The 14,811-nt window shown below is 40.4% G+C and overlaps 1 protein-coding gene across 1 annotated transcript in view; it reads right to left on the minus strand.

The window, feature by feature from the left end:
- gclc (glutamate-cysteine ligase, catalytic subunit) overlaps positions 1-14,811 on the minus strand; it is an 80,499-nt gene that overhangs the window by 30,658 nt on the left and 35,030 nt on the right. The window contains exons 4-7 of the mRNA XM_039737813.1: positions 11,612-11,725; positions 10,769-10,827; positions 5,457-5,593; positions 2,660-2,734 (exon numbers count right to left, since the gene is read on the minus strand). Coding sequence (XP_039593747.1) covers positions 2,660-2,734; positions 5,457-5,593; positions 10,769-10,827; positions 11,612-11,725 — 385 coding nt within the window. The remainder of the gene's footprint in view (positions 1-2,659; positions 2,735-5,456; positions 5,594-10,768; positions 10,828-11,611; positions 11,726-14,811) is intronic.

The following is a 14,811-nucleotide window of genomic DNA, read 5'->3' on the forward strand; positions in this document are numbered from 1 at the left end:
AAACCAAGGAGCTGGTGGTGGAGTTTAGGAGGCCCAGGCCCCTCATGGACCCCGTGATCATCAGAGGTGACAGTGCAGAGGGTGCAGACCTATAAATACCTGGGAGTGCAGCTGGATGATAAATTGGACTGGACTGCCAATACTGATGCTCTGTACAAGAGAGGACAGAGCCGACTATACTTCATTAGAAGGCTGGCATCCTTCAACATCTGCAATAAGATGGTGCAGATGTTCTATCAGACGGTTGTGGTGAGCGCCCTCTTCTACGCGGTGGTGTGCTGAGGAGGCAGCATAAAGAAGAGCAACGCCTCACGCCTTGACAAACTGGTTAGGAAGGCAGGCTTTATTGTAGGCACGGAGCTGGACAGTTTGACATCCGTAGCAGAACGACGGGCGCTGAGCAGGCAACTGTCAATCATGGAGAATCCACTGAACAGGATCACCTTCAGCGACAGACTGCTGTCATCATCCTGCTCCACTGACAGACTGAGGAGACCCCACACTATGTGACTCTTCAGTTCCACCCGGGGGGGTAAACGTTAACATTATACAAAGTTATTGTCTGTTATACCTGCCTGGCACTCTCCACCTTGCATTTTTTAACTTGCAGTGCACTTTTATTGCTCTTTAATTAATATTGTTTTTATCAGTATGCTGCTGCTGGATTATGTGAATTTCCCTTTGGGGATTAATAAAGTATCTATCTATCTATTATATAGTGCCTTTCATACCTATCTATCTATCTAATATTTTAATGAGTGCCCTGTTTGTGCTGCTAATTAACTTCCTTTGAATTCATTTTTAATTAACTTTTTTTTTTTTTTTAAGATTTGCTCCCCTGAATGTTTTCATAATTCCTCTGAATTGCATCATTTCTTTCCTTAAATGAACCCAAACAGAAATGAAATGTGAAGTGAGTGAGCCAACAGAAGACCACCTAAGTCAGGGCTTCAAACTCCAACCAATTTCACTCCAACCAGACGCTCAATCAGGCACCAATTCTTATTGTTAATTAAACTCGTTCTTTAATTCCATGGCTTGTTTCTGATCTCATTGTGCAATAGCAGACATTTCTGAAATTGTTGATCTTCTCTTTTCTAAGGGCTCTGCTAAAATGTTTTGGGGGTCCTGAGCAGATTGACATTGCTGAGACCTCCGTCTTTCTTTATTCTCAGATATTGTATGATGGTCACAGTTTGCTGGTCTTGTTTTGGCTCATTTTGTATCTCATTATTGTTTGGCTGCTAATTACGGAAAAAGAAACAATTAAGGGGTCAGAGTCTTCAAGAGTCTGTCAATTAAAATGAATTCAAAATAAGTGAATTAGCAGCACAAACAGGTCACTAATTAAAAAAGACTGGAATGAAAACTTGCAGCCACTGCGGCCTCCAGGACCAGAGTTTGAGACCACTTGGTTATAGTTTAGCTTAGGAGTCACCAACTCCAGTCCTGGCACACCTCCATGGCAGGCAGGTTTTCATACTAACCCTCTTCTTAATTAGTAACCAGTTTGTGCTGCTAATTAACTTCTTGTGAATTCATTTTTAATTGACTTGTTTTTTTAAGATTTGCTCCCCTGAATATTTTCATCGTTCCTCTGAGTTGCTCCATTTCTTTCCTTAAATGAACCCAAACAGAAATGAAATGTGGAGTGAGCCAACAGAAGACCAACTAAGTCAGGGCCTCAAACTCCAACCAATTTCACTCCAACCAGTTGCTCAATGAGGCGCTGATTCTTATTGTTAATTAAACTCGTTCTTTAATTCCGTGGCTTGTTGCTGCTCTCATTGTGCAATGGCAGACATTTCTGAAATTGTTGATTTTCTCTTTTCTAAGAGCTCTGGTAGAATGTTTTGGGGGTCCTGAGCAGATCAGCATTCCTGAGACCTCCACCCTTGATATTGTATGATGGACACCAGTTGTTTTGCCTCATTTTGTATCTCATTATTGTTTGGCTGCTTATTACAGAAACAAGAAAACAAGGGGTCTGAGTCTTCAAGATCAAGTCAGTTACAATTATTTCACAAGAAGTTAATTAGCAGCACAAACAGGGCACTCATTAAGAAAAGGGTTAGAATGAAAACCTGCAGCCACTGCGGCCCTCCAGGACTGGAGTTTGAGACCCCTGGGTTAAAGCAAGTTTTAAAAATGGCTGAGCCGAAGTCCAGACCTTAAAACCCTATAGAAATATTGTAGAAGCAGCTCATTCATGGAAGCCCACCAACATCCTGAGTTGAAGCAGTTCTGCTGGACTAAAGTTCCTCCAAGCGGACGTGCAGGCCTGGTCAAACGCTACCTGAAATGCCTACCTGATGTTACTGCTGCACGAGGGGTGGGGGGGTCACACCAGTTACTGAAAAGCAAAACTCCCCACGCTGGATTTGTGTCTCCTCTGTATTTGTGTCGTTTGATTCTCTAGTGTAAGGAGTTCTGTATAAACCTGTTCACGTTTTAAGTTACATTTATGAAGAAACAGAATAAAACACGAAAGGGTTCACAAAGTTTCTAGCACTACTGTTTCTATTTTCATGCAAAGACCAAAGAGATGAAAGGATTCAGTGTCCGCGTCCCGACCAATATGCAAAGCGCAGTACCACAGACCCGCCATATTTGCATCTGTTGTTCTTTTTGAAGTTAAAGCAAGGCTAAAAATACTTACCACAATCGGACATATTGTAGCCAGCTGGTCATACAGATATCGAGCTTCACTGATGCTACATGCCTGGAATGTCACCTGTTAAAACAAGAGAAATACAAATATGGTAACAGCGTGGTATGAAGTCAGGCCTGGACAAGACTTGAAATGCAGCCTAATTCAAGGCATCGAGGACAAGAGATGGGCCGTCAGTCACCCTGGTGAGAAGTACATTCAGGTGGTCAAGTCTGTGTAACATTAACAGGCGTATCTACTGTCACGTTGTTATCAGCAGTGTGGTGTAGTGGTTAAGGCTTTGGACTTCAGACCCTGAGGCTGTGGGTTCAAATCCCACGACTGACACCACTGTGTGACCCTGACCTGCCTGTGCTCCAATTGGAAAAACCAAAAAATTATGTATCATAATGTGGGATAAAGGTGTCGGCCAAATAAGTAAATGTACAATACAAGATGTCGTATGAAGATACAAAAATAAAGGACAAGACAGTGGGAGACTTTACTTAAAAGTAGGAGTCTGACATGCTAGTAAATGACAGCGGGGAGGATCCTTTGTGGCCTCCTTTGTGGATTGGTGACATCTGGAGTCCCAGGTGGTATTCATGATCCAGAAATGATCAGGAAGCTCATTTCAGCCATTATTGTGCTTATAATTGGGAGAGATGTGTGACGGTAAGACCAGATTAATCTCTCTATTATAAAAACTTTTTTCCGGTGACGAGACGTGAGACAGAGAGACACTTTCACGTCCCGCGAAACGGTCAAGTCACATCACACTTGCAACCTTTGGAAGCAAGTCCTGTGATGCACGTGCAGAGCAGGTTAGAAATAATGGCTGTAGGAAAATTCAAAAGTCTCAAAAAAAATGAGAGGAAAGATCGCATTAGCGCAAACAAACGGAAATTGTTACTCGGTGAAATACCGGAACGGCGAAAAGAGATAGATTAGCGTTTGAGGATGTCTGGGGGACAAAAGAGGCAGCACGGTGACGCAGTGAGTAGCGCTGCTGCCTCACAGTAAGGAGTCCTGGGTTCACTTCCCATGTCCTCCCTGCGTGGAGTTTGCATCATCTCCCCGTGTCTGCGTGGGTTTCCTCCCACAGTCCAAAGACATGCAGGTGAGGTGCATTGGCGATCCTAAAATTGTCCCTAGTGTGTGCTTGGTGTGTGGGTGTGTGTGTGCATGCTCTGTGGTGGGCTGGTGCCCTGCCCGGGGTTTGCTTCCTGCCAGGTCCCCGTGACCCTGTAGTTAGGATATAGCGGGTTGGATAATGGATGGATGGAGGACAAGAGAGACAAGAGGACAGCTGCCGTACAGGCTTTTAAATGTTCGAAACGCCACACGAGATGCAGATCACGTGGCACGGCAGCAGCAGCAGCAAGCAGCTGATCGAGCAAAGAGGAGATAAATGTATTTGTTTCCCATTGTATCACCATTTAAGAGGGGGTTTCGGAGTTTCTCCTTGGGGTGCGTTCAGCCCCCCTTTTCACAAAGGTGTGTAGCGCTGGTGTGGGGGGAGGAGGGGTCGCCGGGCGAAGCCCCCTAGTATTCAAGATAATAATTCTGTACATTTATAAGGTAAATGGGACTGGGCGGTCTCTTGGACTGGAACCCCTACAGATTTTATTTTTTTCTCCAGCCTTTGGAGTTTTTTTTTTTGTTTTTTCTGTCCACCCTGGCCATCAGACATTACTATTATTCTATGTTAATTAATGTTGACTTATGTTTATCTTTTATTGTGTCTTCTATTTCTCTATTCATTTTGTAAAGCACTTTGAGCTACATTTTTTGTATGAATATGTGCTATATAAATAAATGTTGATTGATTGATAAGGTGGTTTTCTCACAACTCCTAGTGCTTTATACAGAAAGTGATATGATGCAATGGCAGCCATTGCTGTGCCAGTACGCTCACCAGACATTAGCTATTAGGTGCTCAAGGGGTGACAGAGTTAGTTAGCCAGTTAGGGACAGAGGATGATTAGGGGGCTAGACTGACCAGGCCATGGACATCATGAGACACCCTACTCTTTATGAAGGATGCCCAGGGATCTTCTAAGACCACAGAAAGTCAGGACCTCCATTTTAACATCTCATCAGAAGTTACAGCACAGTGGCCCTGTCATGGCACTCAAGCATTGGGATCCACATTCAGACCCAAAGAGCCCCCTGCTGGCCTTAACAAGACCTCTTCCAGCAGCCACCCAGGCTTTTCCCAGATGATCTCCCATCCAAGTACTGGCCGGGCCTCAACACGCCTGCCTAGCTGCAGGTGGATGACCTCTTCTGAAGTGCAGGTTGTGTGGCTGCTGGTTTAGCCACAGGAGGGGATGGAAAATGGTATGGTAGGAGGTTTGGGGTCACTAGTGACTAAAAGTTCAAGGGACCACATGGGTGGGTGTGGGACAAATCCTGTGCAGGATCATAATGAAAGCACCCATTTGTAGTTTTATTGTCCCGTAAAGAAAAAAAGGTCAGAGGCACAACTTTGAGATGTGTAGCCCTCATCGAGTGGCACGCCTGACACAGAGTCACAATATTTGTCACTTTAACCTTTTTATCTTTCTTCAGCACGGGAGTAACCTTTTAAGGATTTTTTTTCTTTTGCAAATACAGCTTGACGCAGTCCCCTCAACTAACTCCTCTGGTCCCTCACTGGGCTCAGGATCAAAGCAGGAATGCCATCTACTGGAGAAAGTCCATTCAGAACACGATACAAATGAGCAAACATGCGTCTCTTTTCATATTTAAGTAGAAAACAGACTGCAGATAAACAAAGTCAAACTTCACAGTTGGAATATACCTGAAGGCAGCAGTTCCCCATTCCGAATCCCATGGCATCCATATATATGTGGTCTGGTAAAGCTGCTCTGGCGGCTTCGCCATCATCAGAAGGGAATCTCTCAATGAAAGGACTTGGAGTATTTTTATCTTTAAAGACTATAAAAGAAAAAAGGAGAAATAGAATTAGTGGCTACAAGCTGTTAAGTGCTTACCGTGTATACTCGAGGAGAAGTCAGGACTTGATTTTATTGTATAATTTCTGGTATTTTATAATGTCGGTCGTATAGGTCGAATGCGGAAAACTCGCGTTATTGGTCCAAGAGATTATATACTAATGCCCACCTTAGGGAGTAACCACAGAGCACATTATGTATTGTGCCTACGTGACCACATGGTGATACCCGCACTATTCTGAAGCAATGTCTGCACTGTTTTGTGTTTTTTGTACCTCACACCCTCATACACCTTTATCGTAAGAGCATCCCTTATCTACGATGGAGCGTTCGATCAGAAGAAAATACAAAGCTGGTTTTAAATTAAAAGTCGTTGAAGTGGCGAAAGAAATTGGTAACTGCGCTGCTGTCTAAGAAACTGGTGCGAGATTGGAGGGGGCAATTGAAGGGTCACATTTTTGAACGGGCGTATAAGTCAGGGTCTGATTTTATGATCGATTTTTCGGGCTTCAAGACCCGACTTATATATGATATATATGGCAAGCCGAATTAACATTTAATAATAATAATACATTTTATTTATATAGCGCCTTTCCCATGCTCAAGGCACTCCACAGAGTTTAAGAGAGAACGGCAGGGTATACAGTATATAGCATTGTACAAACCAAATAAATAAATAAAGGAGATTAAGACAGTAAATTCAGAGAAAAGCCTAACAGACAACACAATTGATGGTCTGCACACACACACACACGAGTTACATGACATCTTGACAGAGAGGTAAACTGAGAGAAGGGTAATAAAGTCAAGTAGAGCTAAAAGCCTTCCTGAACAGATGAGTTTTGAGTTGTTTTTTTAACGAATTCATGGAGTCAGCTGACCTGATTAAAAAAATGAATTTCAGATATTTTACAATGCAATTTACTTTTTAAGACAGCGGAAACTCACTTTGAGATATCTTCAAATAATTTCCTTCATGTTTTAAGATATCTGTAATACATTTTTAAGATATCTCAAATACATTTTCAAATATCTCAAAATAATTATGCCTGCATTTCAAGATATCTCAAAATCATTTCCTGTAAAACTGCCTATTATTTCAATGGGACTTCTTGTTTATTGTAAGATATCTTAAAATATATTTGAGATATCCTGAAATGAGCAGGGAGTGATGTTGAGATATCTGAAAATGCTATTGAGATATTTTGAAATAACTGAGTGTCCTTTTAAAGAGATCTTAAAATGCATTGTAGATATCTTGAAATATAATTTGAGGTATCTTGAAATACCTTGTTAGATATCTGAAAATCTGAAATTCATTTTAGATATCTAAAAATGTATTTTCAATATCTCAAACAACAGTAAATTTTAGGTTATCTTAAATGCTTTTTGAGATATCTTATATTTCAAGATATCCTAAAATAACTTCCCACTCATTTTAAGATATCTCAAATTCTGTGCATTTCAAGGTATCTCAAATACATTGTGAGATATCTTAAAATAGACAGGAAGTCCCACTGAAAGAACGGGACATTTTACAGGAAGTGATTTCGAGATATCTCAAAAATGCACAGGAACCTATGTCGAGATATTTCGAATTGCATTTAAGATACCCTAAAATTTATTTCAGATATTTCAAAATGTACAGCATATTATTTCAAGATATCTTGAAATCTATTTGCGATATCTTAAAATAGATGCATTTTTAGATATCTGTAATTTAGTTTGAGATATCTTAAAATTCATTTTGAGATATTTGTAAATGTTAATTCGGCTTGCTATACAGTATATGGGTTTTTCATTTAGTTATCAAATCTGCATGGCATTATGGATAAAAGCATCTGCCACAAAAATAAGCACACGCTTCAAGTATGCAAGCAAATGCGTCTGAAACGGCTAATAAACAAGATCAATTCTAACCAAGTAATAAGCTGAACTCATCCACTCAACTCGATGGCTAGTGCTGCCGCTCAGTTCCGGTGCCCAGGATTTAACACTAGAATTACCAGAGCCTACGAAAAAACTCGTAATTCCGTCCCACCTTAAATCGCTTCTTAAATCCCTTTACACCTCTCCGCCAGCACCCTTTGTCTTCTAAATGTGCTGATAAAGAGAAGCTTGGAGCAGCCGGCTATTCCATCCCCCCACCAATTTAGAACGTGCACAAACTTCTCCCAGCTCATGCCTTGATTGAGTATCTGGGAGTGAAGTGGAGTTTTAGAGTGGAAATAATAGATCGTTGTTTGGAACACACGCATTTCATGTTTCAGAAACGTTTTTTATATTCTAATAGTAGATGACAAAATGTAGGCATAAACTATATAATGTATGAAGCCTGAAGTCCAAATAGCAAAGAAACATTTTCACAAGAATAACACAATTGCGCTTTTATTCAAAAATATTACTGCAGAAACAAAAAGCCGCCTTAAATGCGACATTGACAGCAGTTTATTGTAACTACCTCCATGGTTCAATAGATTTAGCCCCCGCTTGGGAATAAGAGGTCACGAGTTCGATTCTGCACCCCTCCATTTTGAGAAGTAAACTGCTCTTAGTCTTACTGTTTTAGAATAAAAGCATACATTTGATTTCAGTCTGTAACAGCCGGTGCAATTTATGATCCTTGTAAAGGTTAGCTCTTTTTATTTTTTTTTAATTCACTTTTCATTCTCTCAGTCGCGTTCAGAATCAATCCATACAACCCCATCTGACACGGCTGTTTTCACTAAAGACGCGCTATAGCTCTGCAGTGTACCACGATGCATACTAACGCCGCCCCCGGGTTCTGACACACAAACGCTGGCGAAGCTGCCTTCTTCGTATCTCACCGTCACTTGCTTTTCGTTTTATTGAGTGTTCCTGCCAGTCCCCGCATGTTGCTGTATGCTGTTTCTTTTGTACTCCAGGACATGCAGAGGAAAGAATGGTAAAGACCAGTAACTTCGGCGCTATATGCAATCATCAGACACTCCCCATCTGCCCGTGTCGTTCAAACACAGGAACATATATTGGTGTAAAAGTATAACAAAAGTGCACTTTTATTCAAGTGCACTTTTCCATCGCCTTTTCCTGTAAGAAGCAATGTACACACTTCTCTCTATGCTGTGGTTTCTATTACACACCTGAAAGAAAGAGACAATATATGTGAAAATATAATCGCACTAATGCAATATTATTTGAAAACGAACAGCATCAGATCGGGTGTGAATTTATGCAGGAACTGGAAACAGTGTCAGGTGCTCATTCAGTGTAATAGAAACCATAGCACAGAGAGGTGTGTACACGGCAACAAGTACACGTGTCGTAAATGTAGGAAGGACGGTCCTTGGGTGTGTGGGAACTGTTAATATTTGAATGTGATGATTTTATATAGCACGGAATGAAAATCAGCACTTCTTAGCATTGCACCATGCAAGCTGTCGTATCAATCGCCTACTGTAACTTGCTTTCTTTTTTCTTCGGTTATACAGGTAGTTTTGAATAAAAGTGCACTTGTTTTGTTTGCGAAATGAAGTGTCTGCGTGCACTTTGTGGCATTACACGTGTATTTTTTGAGCATGCCCGTTTCAGCATGCTCAAACACAGGAACATAAGTTGGTGTAAAAGTATAACAAAACAACGGGCAGATGGGGAGTGTCTGATGATAGCATATAGCTTTTTGTTTATGCAGTTATATTTTTGAATAAAAGCGCAATTGTGTTATTCTTGTGAAAATGTTTCTTTGCTATTTGGACTTCAGGCTTCATACACTATATAGTTTATGCCTACATTTTGTCATCTACTACTAGAATATAAAAAACGTTTCTGTTTTAGCAATGTGTTGACACAGATTACTGTAGAAACGGAACAGACATGAAATGCGTGTGTTCCAAATAACAATCTATTATTTCCACTCTAAAACTCCACTTCACTCCCAGATACTCAATCAAGCTGAAGTTCGTGCACGTTCTAAATTGGTAGGGGGATGGAATAGCCGGCTGCTCCAAGCTTCTCTTTATTAGCACATTTAGAAGACAAAGGACGCTGGCGGAGAGGTGTGAAGGGATTTAAGAAGCAGTTTAAGGTGGGACGGAATTACGAGTTTTTTCGCAGGCTCTGGTAATTCTAGTGTTAAACCCAAGCCTCAGTGATATTTAAGAAACATTCTTCCAAAGTCCTGACAGGTGTCTCTTCACAGGTACACTGGTGTCACTCACACGTCCTTTTAACTGCTAACATCCTGCCAGTGTCTGTATGTGGCTGTGAATATGCCCTGTGATTGACTGCACCCACCCAGTGTTGGGTCCTGATTTTGTCAGTAAAGACTCCGAACCCTGAAACTCTTGAACTGGAATAAAAAGCTCCAGTGATGGGGTGGATTCAGTTTCAATACACATTTAAAAAATACGTTTGGGGTGTTAATTTCATTTTTTCTTTACTGTTTCTTCATTTGTAAAGTATGTGAAGAACCAGCAGGACGCTTTGCCTAAATTTCACCAGAAAGGTTTCTTTTGGCCTTTAGCCACAGCTTTCAGTTTCTAGGCTCAGCATTTACTGCAATCTGCATTGCTGGCACTGCCAAGCCTTTTTAATTTACTTTAAAAACTGAATATTAGAATACAAAGGTGCCAAGTGGACTTTGCTACTGCCTATATGAGAGAGAGGTTGGGAGTATCTGCCGATTACTGATTACAGCAGGTCGCCACACCCGCCACCCGGATTGAGATCTGAGTGTAGTGGGTGATACCTCAGCACCACACTCAACAATGGGAGGTTAGCCACAATGGTTGGAGTGCCAGTCCTGCCACCAACCCTCAAGTTGGCCCAACAGAGTTGAGTCACTTCTGGCATTTATGGGATTCGGACGGGCAGCACAGACCCCTAGCCTCAGAGCCACCACTATGCAACTCCATAAATACCAGTCTCTGAATGCCCTGTTGGTTAATAAAACCTTTTGGGTTCATGGCTTTAAAAAAAACAAAAAAAAAAAACAACACATTATAAGTGTAACTTCACAAATGTTTTTGAAGGCAAACATGTACACATCCTTGTGGGGATCAGACTGAACTGTGCGTTTTATTTATCAGGTTTTAAATAAATAAAAATGAAAATTTGCATTCTGACAGTTCAATACATAATGCCGTTCAGCATAGCAACACTTCACTCACCCACTACTTACTTGGCACATTTATTGCTACCTTCTCTCCTCTTCGGTGTCGAATATTTCTGGTCAAAGTGCTACAAATTTAAAAAAAAAAAAAAAGGAAGTTATAGAACTTAAAATACTGTAATGTCACCAAGTAACCTTATCTAAAGCCTCCAATGTTATCTGACTAACATATACCTTGGAATGTATTTTATTATTTTTAAAGATGCAAGTAATGACATTAAATGAGGAAAACAATTCCAAACTACTGTTCAAAAGTAATAATAATTGGATGGCGCAGTAGAGCTTTGTACATTAGGTGACCAAAACTATCCAAAATGAGGGGTAGGGTGCCAATGGGATGAAAACACCTACAACTGACTAGCATGTGGATGAGGGTCCAACTAAGAGACTCCAGGAGACCCCCACAGATACATCAGCAGTTTCAAATACTGAAAAGCAAGGTTAACAAACAATGGATGATAGATAGATAGATAGATAGATAGATAGATAGATAGATAGATAGATAGATAGATAGATAGATAGATAGATAGATAGATAGATAGATAGATAGATAGATAGATAGATAGATAGATAGATAGATAGATAGATAGATAGATAGATAGATAGATAGATAGATAGATAGACAGAACTGAAAGGCACTAAATAATAGATAGATAGATAGATAGATTTGCTTAGTGCCCGTCGCTCTGCCACAGATGTTAAACTGTCCAACTTTAATCCTACAATAGAGCCTGCCTTCTTAACAAGTTTGTTAAGGATGTTTAAAACATATCATAGGTCAGAAACTATTTTGAGTATTTCTATAATATAAGACACGGAAACATCAGGATGAGAACACATTGTGTATCTTACCTAAATCTGGGATGTTTATGAATTGCTTCATCAGGAAAAAACAAGGATTTTGATGCTCCTTTTTCAATGGGTCTTGGTTCAAATTTTGGAAAAGTGAAGCCGGGACAACCCAATCTGGGGAGAAGTAAATAAATAGATAGATTAATCAACAGATAGAGTGAAAGGCACTATATAATAGATAGATAGATAGATAGATAGATAGATAGATAGATAGATAGATAGATAGATAGATAGATAGATAGATAGATAGAAACATGGAAACGCTTTCCTTAGAGTTCATTTTTTAAATGCGGTACCAAGAAAAAGTCGCACATCGCAAAGATCAGGCGAGTAGGGAGGGTGCCAAGAACTTCCAAGACACACAAGTTAGAAATCTCTTCAATAATTCGCCGACGATCTTCATAAATTGCATTGCAAACTTTTTCACGGTTTTCGTCATTCCTAATTGTGGAAGGTCGGCCAGATGTCGGTGGGTCTTCCAGTGGTATTTCCCCTCATTTAAAACATGAAAACCCCTCGTAGACCTGTGTTTTACTTCACGCTTCCTCTTTAAAAGCAGTTTCAAGCATCACTACAGTTTCTGCAGCTGTTTTCCCTAAGAGAACACAAAGTTGAACGAAGCCTCGCTGTTCTTTATGATCACCCATCACAAAAATCGCAGAACACGTTTAATAAGCACCAAGAAAAACCAACAAGGAATGAATGGCATATGAACAACATAGGCAGACTGCCACAGAATACTTACTGCAAGTGTGCCACACCTAGCGGCAAAATTCACAACTAAGTCGAGATTGTGTACCAGGTACAGATTCTGGTTATTTTTGGACCCCCTGTATTGTGTTTTATTCTTTTTTACGCTTTCTATATCCTGCATTTATCTGTTTAGTGTTTTATGCAGAAAATATTTGTAGTCAATGTTACACGTACCCTGCTGAGACTCTGTGAGGCACCCTGATCAATGGCGCCATATAAATAAAGATACAGTACCATTATTATTATTATTAAAGAGGAATGCTCTGCCTACAAGCTTGTCTCTTAATTTAACCCTGACTATTGGTCATATCAGTAGGACTCTATTTTCAGTAGGACTTCACTCGATCTGTGAATTTTAACGAATTCAACGACATGGCCGCCAACATTGTCATCTACCTCACAGTGGATTTTATCCTGTTATCTTCTTATTAAAAAAAAACAGATGATCTAACAACGAATGCAGCTACCGTAGAGGCCAACAGAGTAAAACTTTAATAGTAGGAAAAGTAAAGAAATAAATAGAACAAAAAAAAGAAGAGAATCTGCTTCTTCAATTTAAATGCTTATTCTAAAATGTTATTGATCAGATTCTGCCAGGTTTTTAAAACGTTTTGCACAGATCCTCTAAGTGAGAGTTTGATTTTTTCCAATTTCAAATAGTATATAACATCAGTTGGCTTAGGATTCTTCTAGTTGACCAAGACAAGTCTATGTGCCGATAGTGAAGTGAAGACCATTCCAGTTTGCTTGTCCTTCTCCACTTTAAGCCCCTCTGTGAGCCCACCAAACACTGCTGTTAGTCGATTAGGAGGGATTGTGACCCCAAGGCTGTATGATAAGCATTTAAAGATTTTGGTCAAGCAAGATGTTAATTTGGTAAACGCCCAGAACATGCGGCCCAGTGAGGCTGGAGCTCGATTGCAATGTTCTTGCCCTGGAAACACTTTGGGCAGTTTTAAACGAGATAAAAGATTTTAAGTTGAATAACTGAATGCCTGTGGTGGGCTGGCGCACTGCCCAGGGTTTGTTTCCTGCCTTGCGCCCTGTGTTGGCTGGGATTGGCTCCAGCAGACCCCGTGACTCTGTAGTTAGGATATAGCAGGTTGGATAATGGATGGATGGATGGATAACTGAATGCTTTGCCCATATGGGGCTCCAGTGAATTCTGTGCCTGTGGCTGCCTTCCACTCCATCTGTGAAATGTTGAGATCTTTACCCACTGTACTCGAGATTTTTGAAAAGGAGGGACTTTAAAAAGTTTTTATAGATTATAGAAATGCTGTCTGAGTTCTCAAGACTGATCAATATCATTAAAATTATTACCATTTTTATGTACAGTATATTAAAAATAGCAGTGGCTCCAGCACGGACCGCTGAGGGACCCCAGTCTTACCATTGTCCTATTCTGAAAAGGTTCCTCACACCATAACCCTCTGCTTCCCGAGTTTGAGCCAACTGTGTACCCACCAACTGCCCATGCCTTACATTTCCATTTGTTTAAGTCTGACGCCCAGCCTCTCATGTGAGACCCTCGTATGCACCATTCTGAGCGTCTGCTTTGGTTGCCTCCTCCTAGAATTCCAGCATATTAGTGAAACATGACCTGCCCCTTCTGAACCCACCCATGCCAACTGATCGCTAGAACTCCAGTTCTCGACATGTGCGGCTCATCTCTTTCTTAACAACTCCTTCCATTGATTTACCTGGGATGCACATTAAGATTGTTGGCCTACACTTTCGTGGATCGGCCAAGTCTCCCTTTTTAAATATACCGAGAGAGGCAGAGGATTACGTTAAGCGTCACCTATAAGAGCCATTTTCCTAGTTCTATGAGATTCATGAATATTTTACTAGATGACAATGCATAATCTATAGGAAGTTCGTATAACCCCTGTAAATAGAATTGTATTGGTATATTCCTGCCATTTCTAACAGCTTTGAGTAAACAATATTCTTCAGTTAGTGACAGCCTTGCCATGAGTAAGGTATGGAAGGCATAAGGTTTTAAACCGTGCCAACCGGCCTACGGGCCTTTTGAGTGTGAAGTAACTCGTAAAACAGCACTTATTTAAGTGTTGAACCGTATGCTTAAGGCATACAGAAGAAGAAATTAAGAACCTTTAAGTATAGAAAGAAGAAGTAAAGAATTTTTAAGTATAGAAATAACTAAAGTTTCTCAAGAAAAGCTAAGTTTATAGAAGATATTTTTTCTTTTTTTTTGCCTTTTATTCTATGTGTGGATTATTTGCTTTTAACTTTCACTAAATATTTTAAAAATGAACTTTTGGACTTTGAGATTTCTTTCGGCACGCGTTTACCCATGCTTGACAACACCTTCCGCCACGGCGGCTACATCACCTTTGATTTTGGGGTCTGCTCACAGGGTCACTTACTGTGCAATATTATGTACATATAACTAAATAGTCTACAAACTCTGGAAGGACCAC

This window comes from Polypterus senegalus, chromosome 16, assembly GCF_016835505.1.
Source record: "Polypterus senegalus isolate Bchr_013 chromosome 16, ASM1683550v1, whole genome shotgun sequence".
In the NCBI taxonomy this organism is placed as follows: Eukaryota; Metazoa; Chordata; class Cladistia; order Polypteriformes; family Polypteridae; genus Polypterus; species Polypterus senegalus.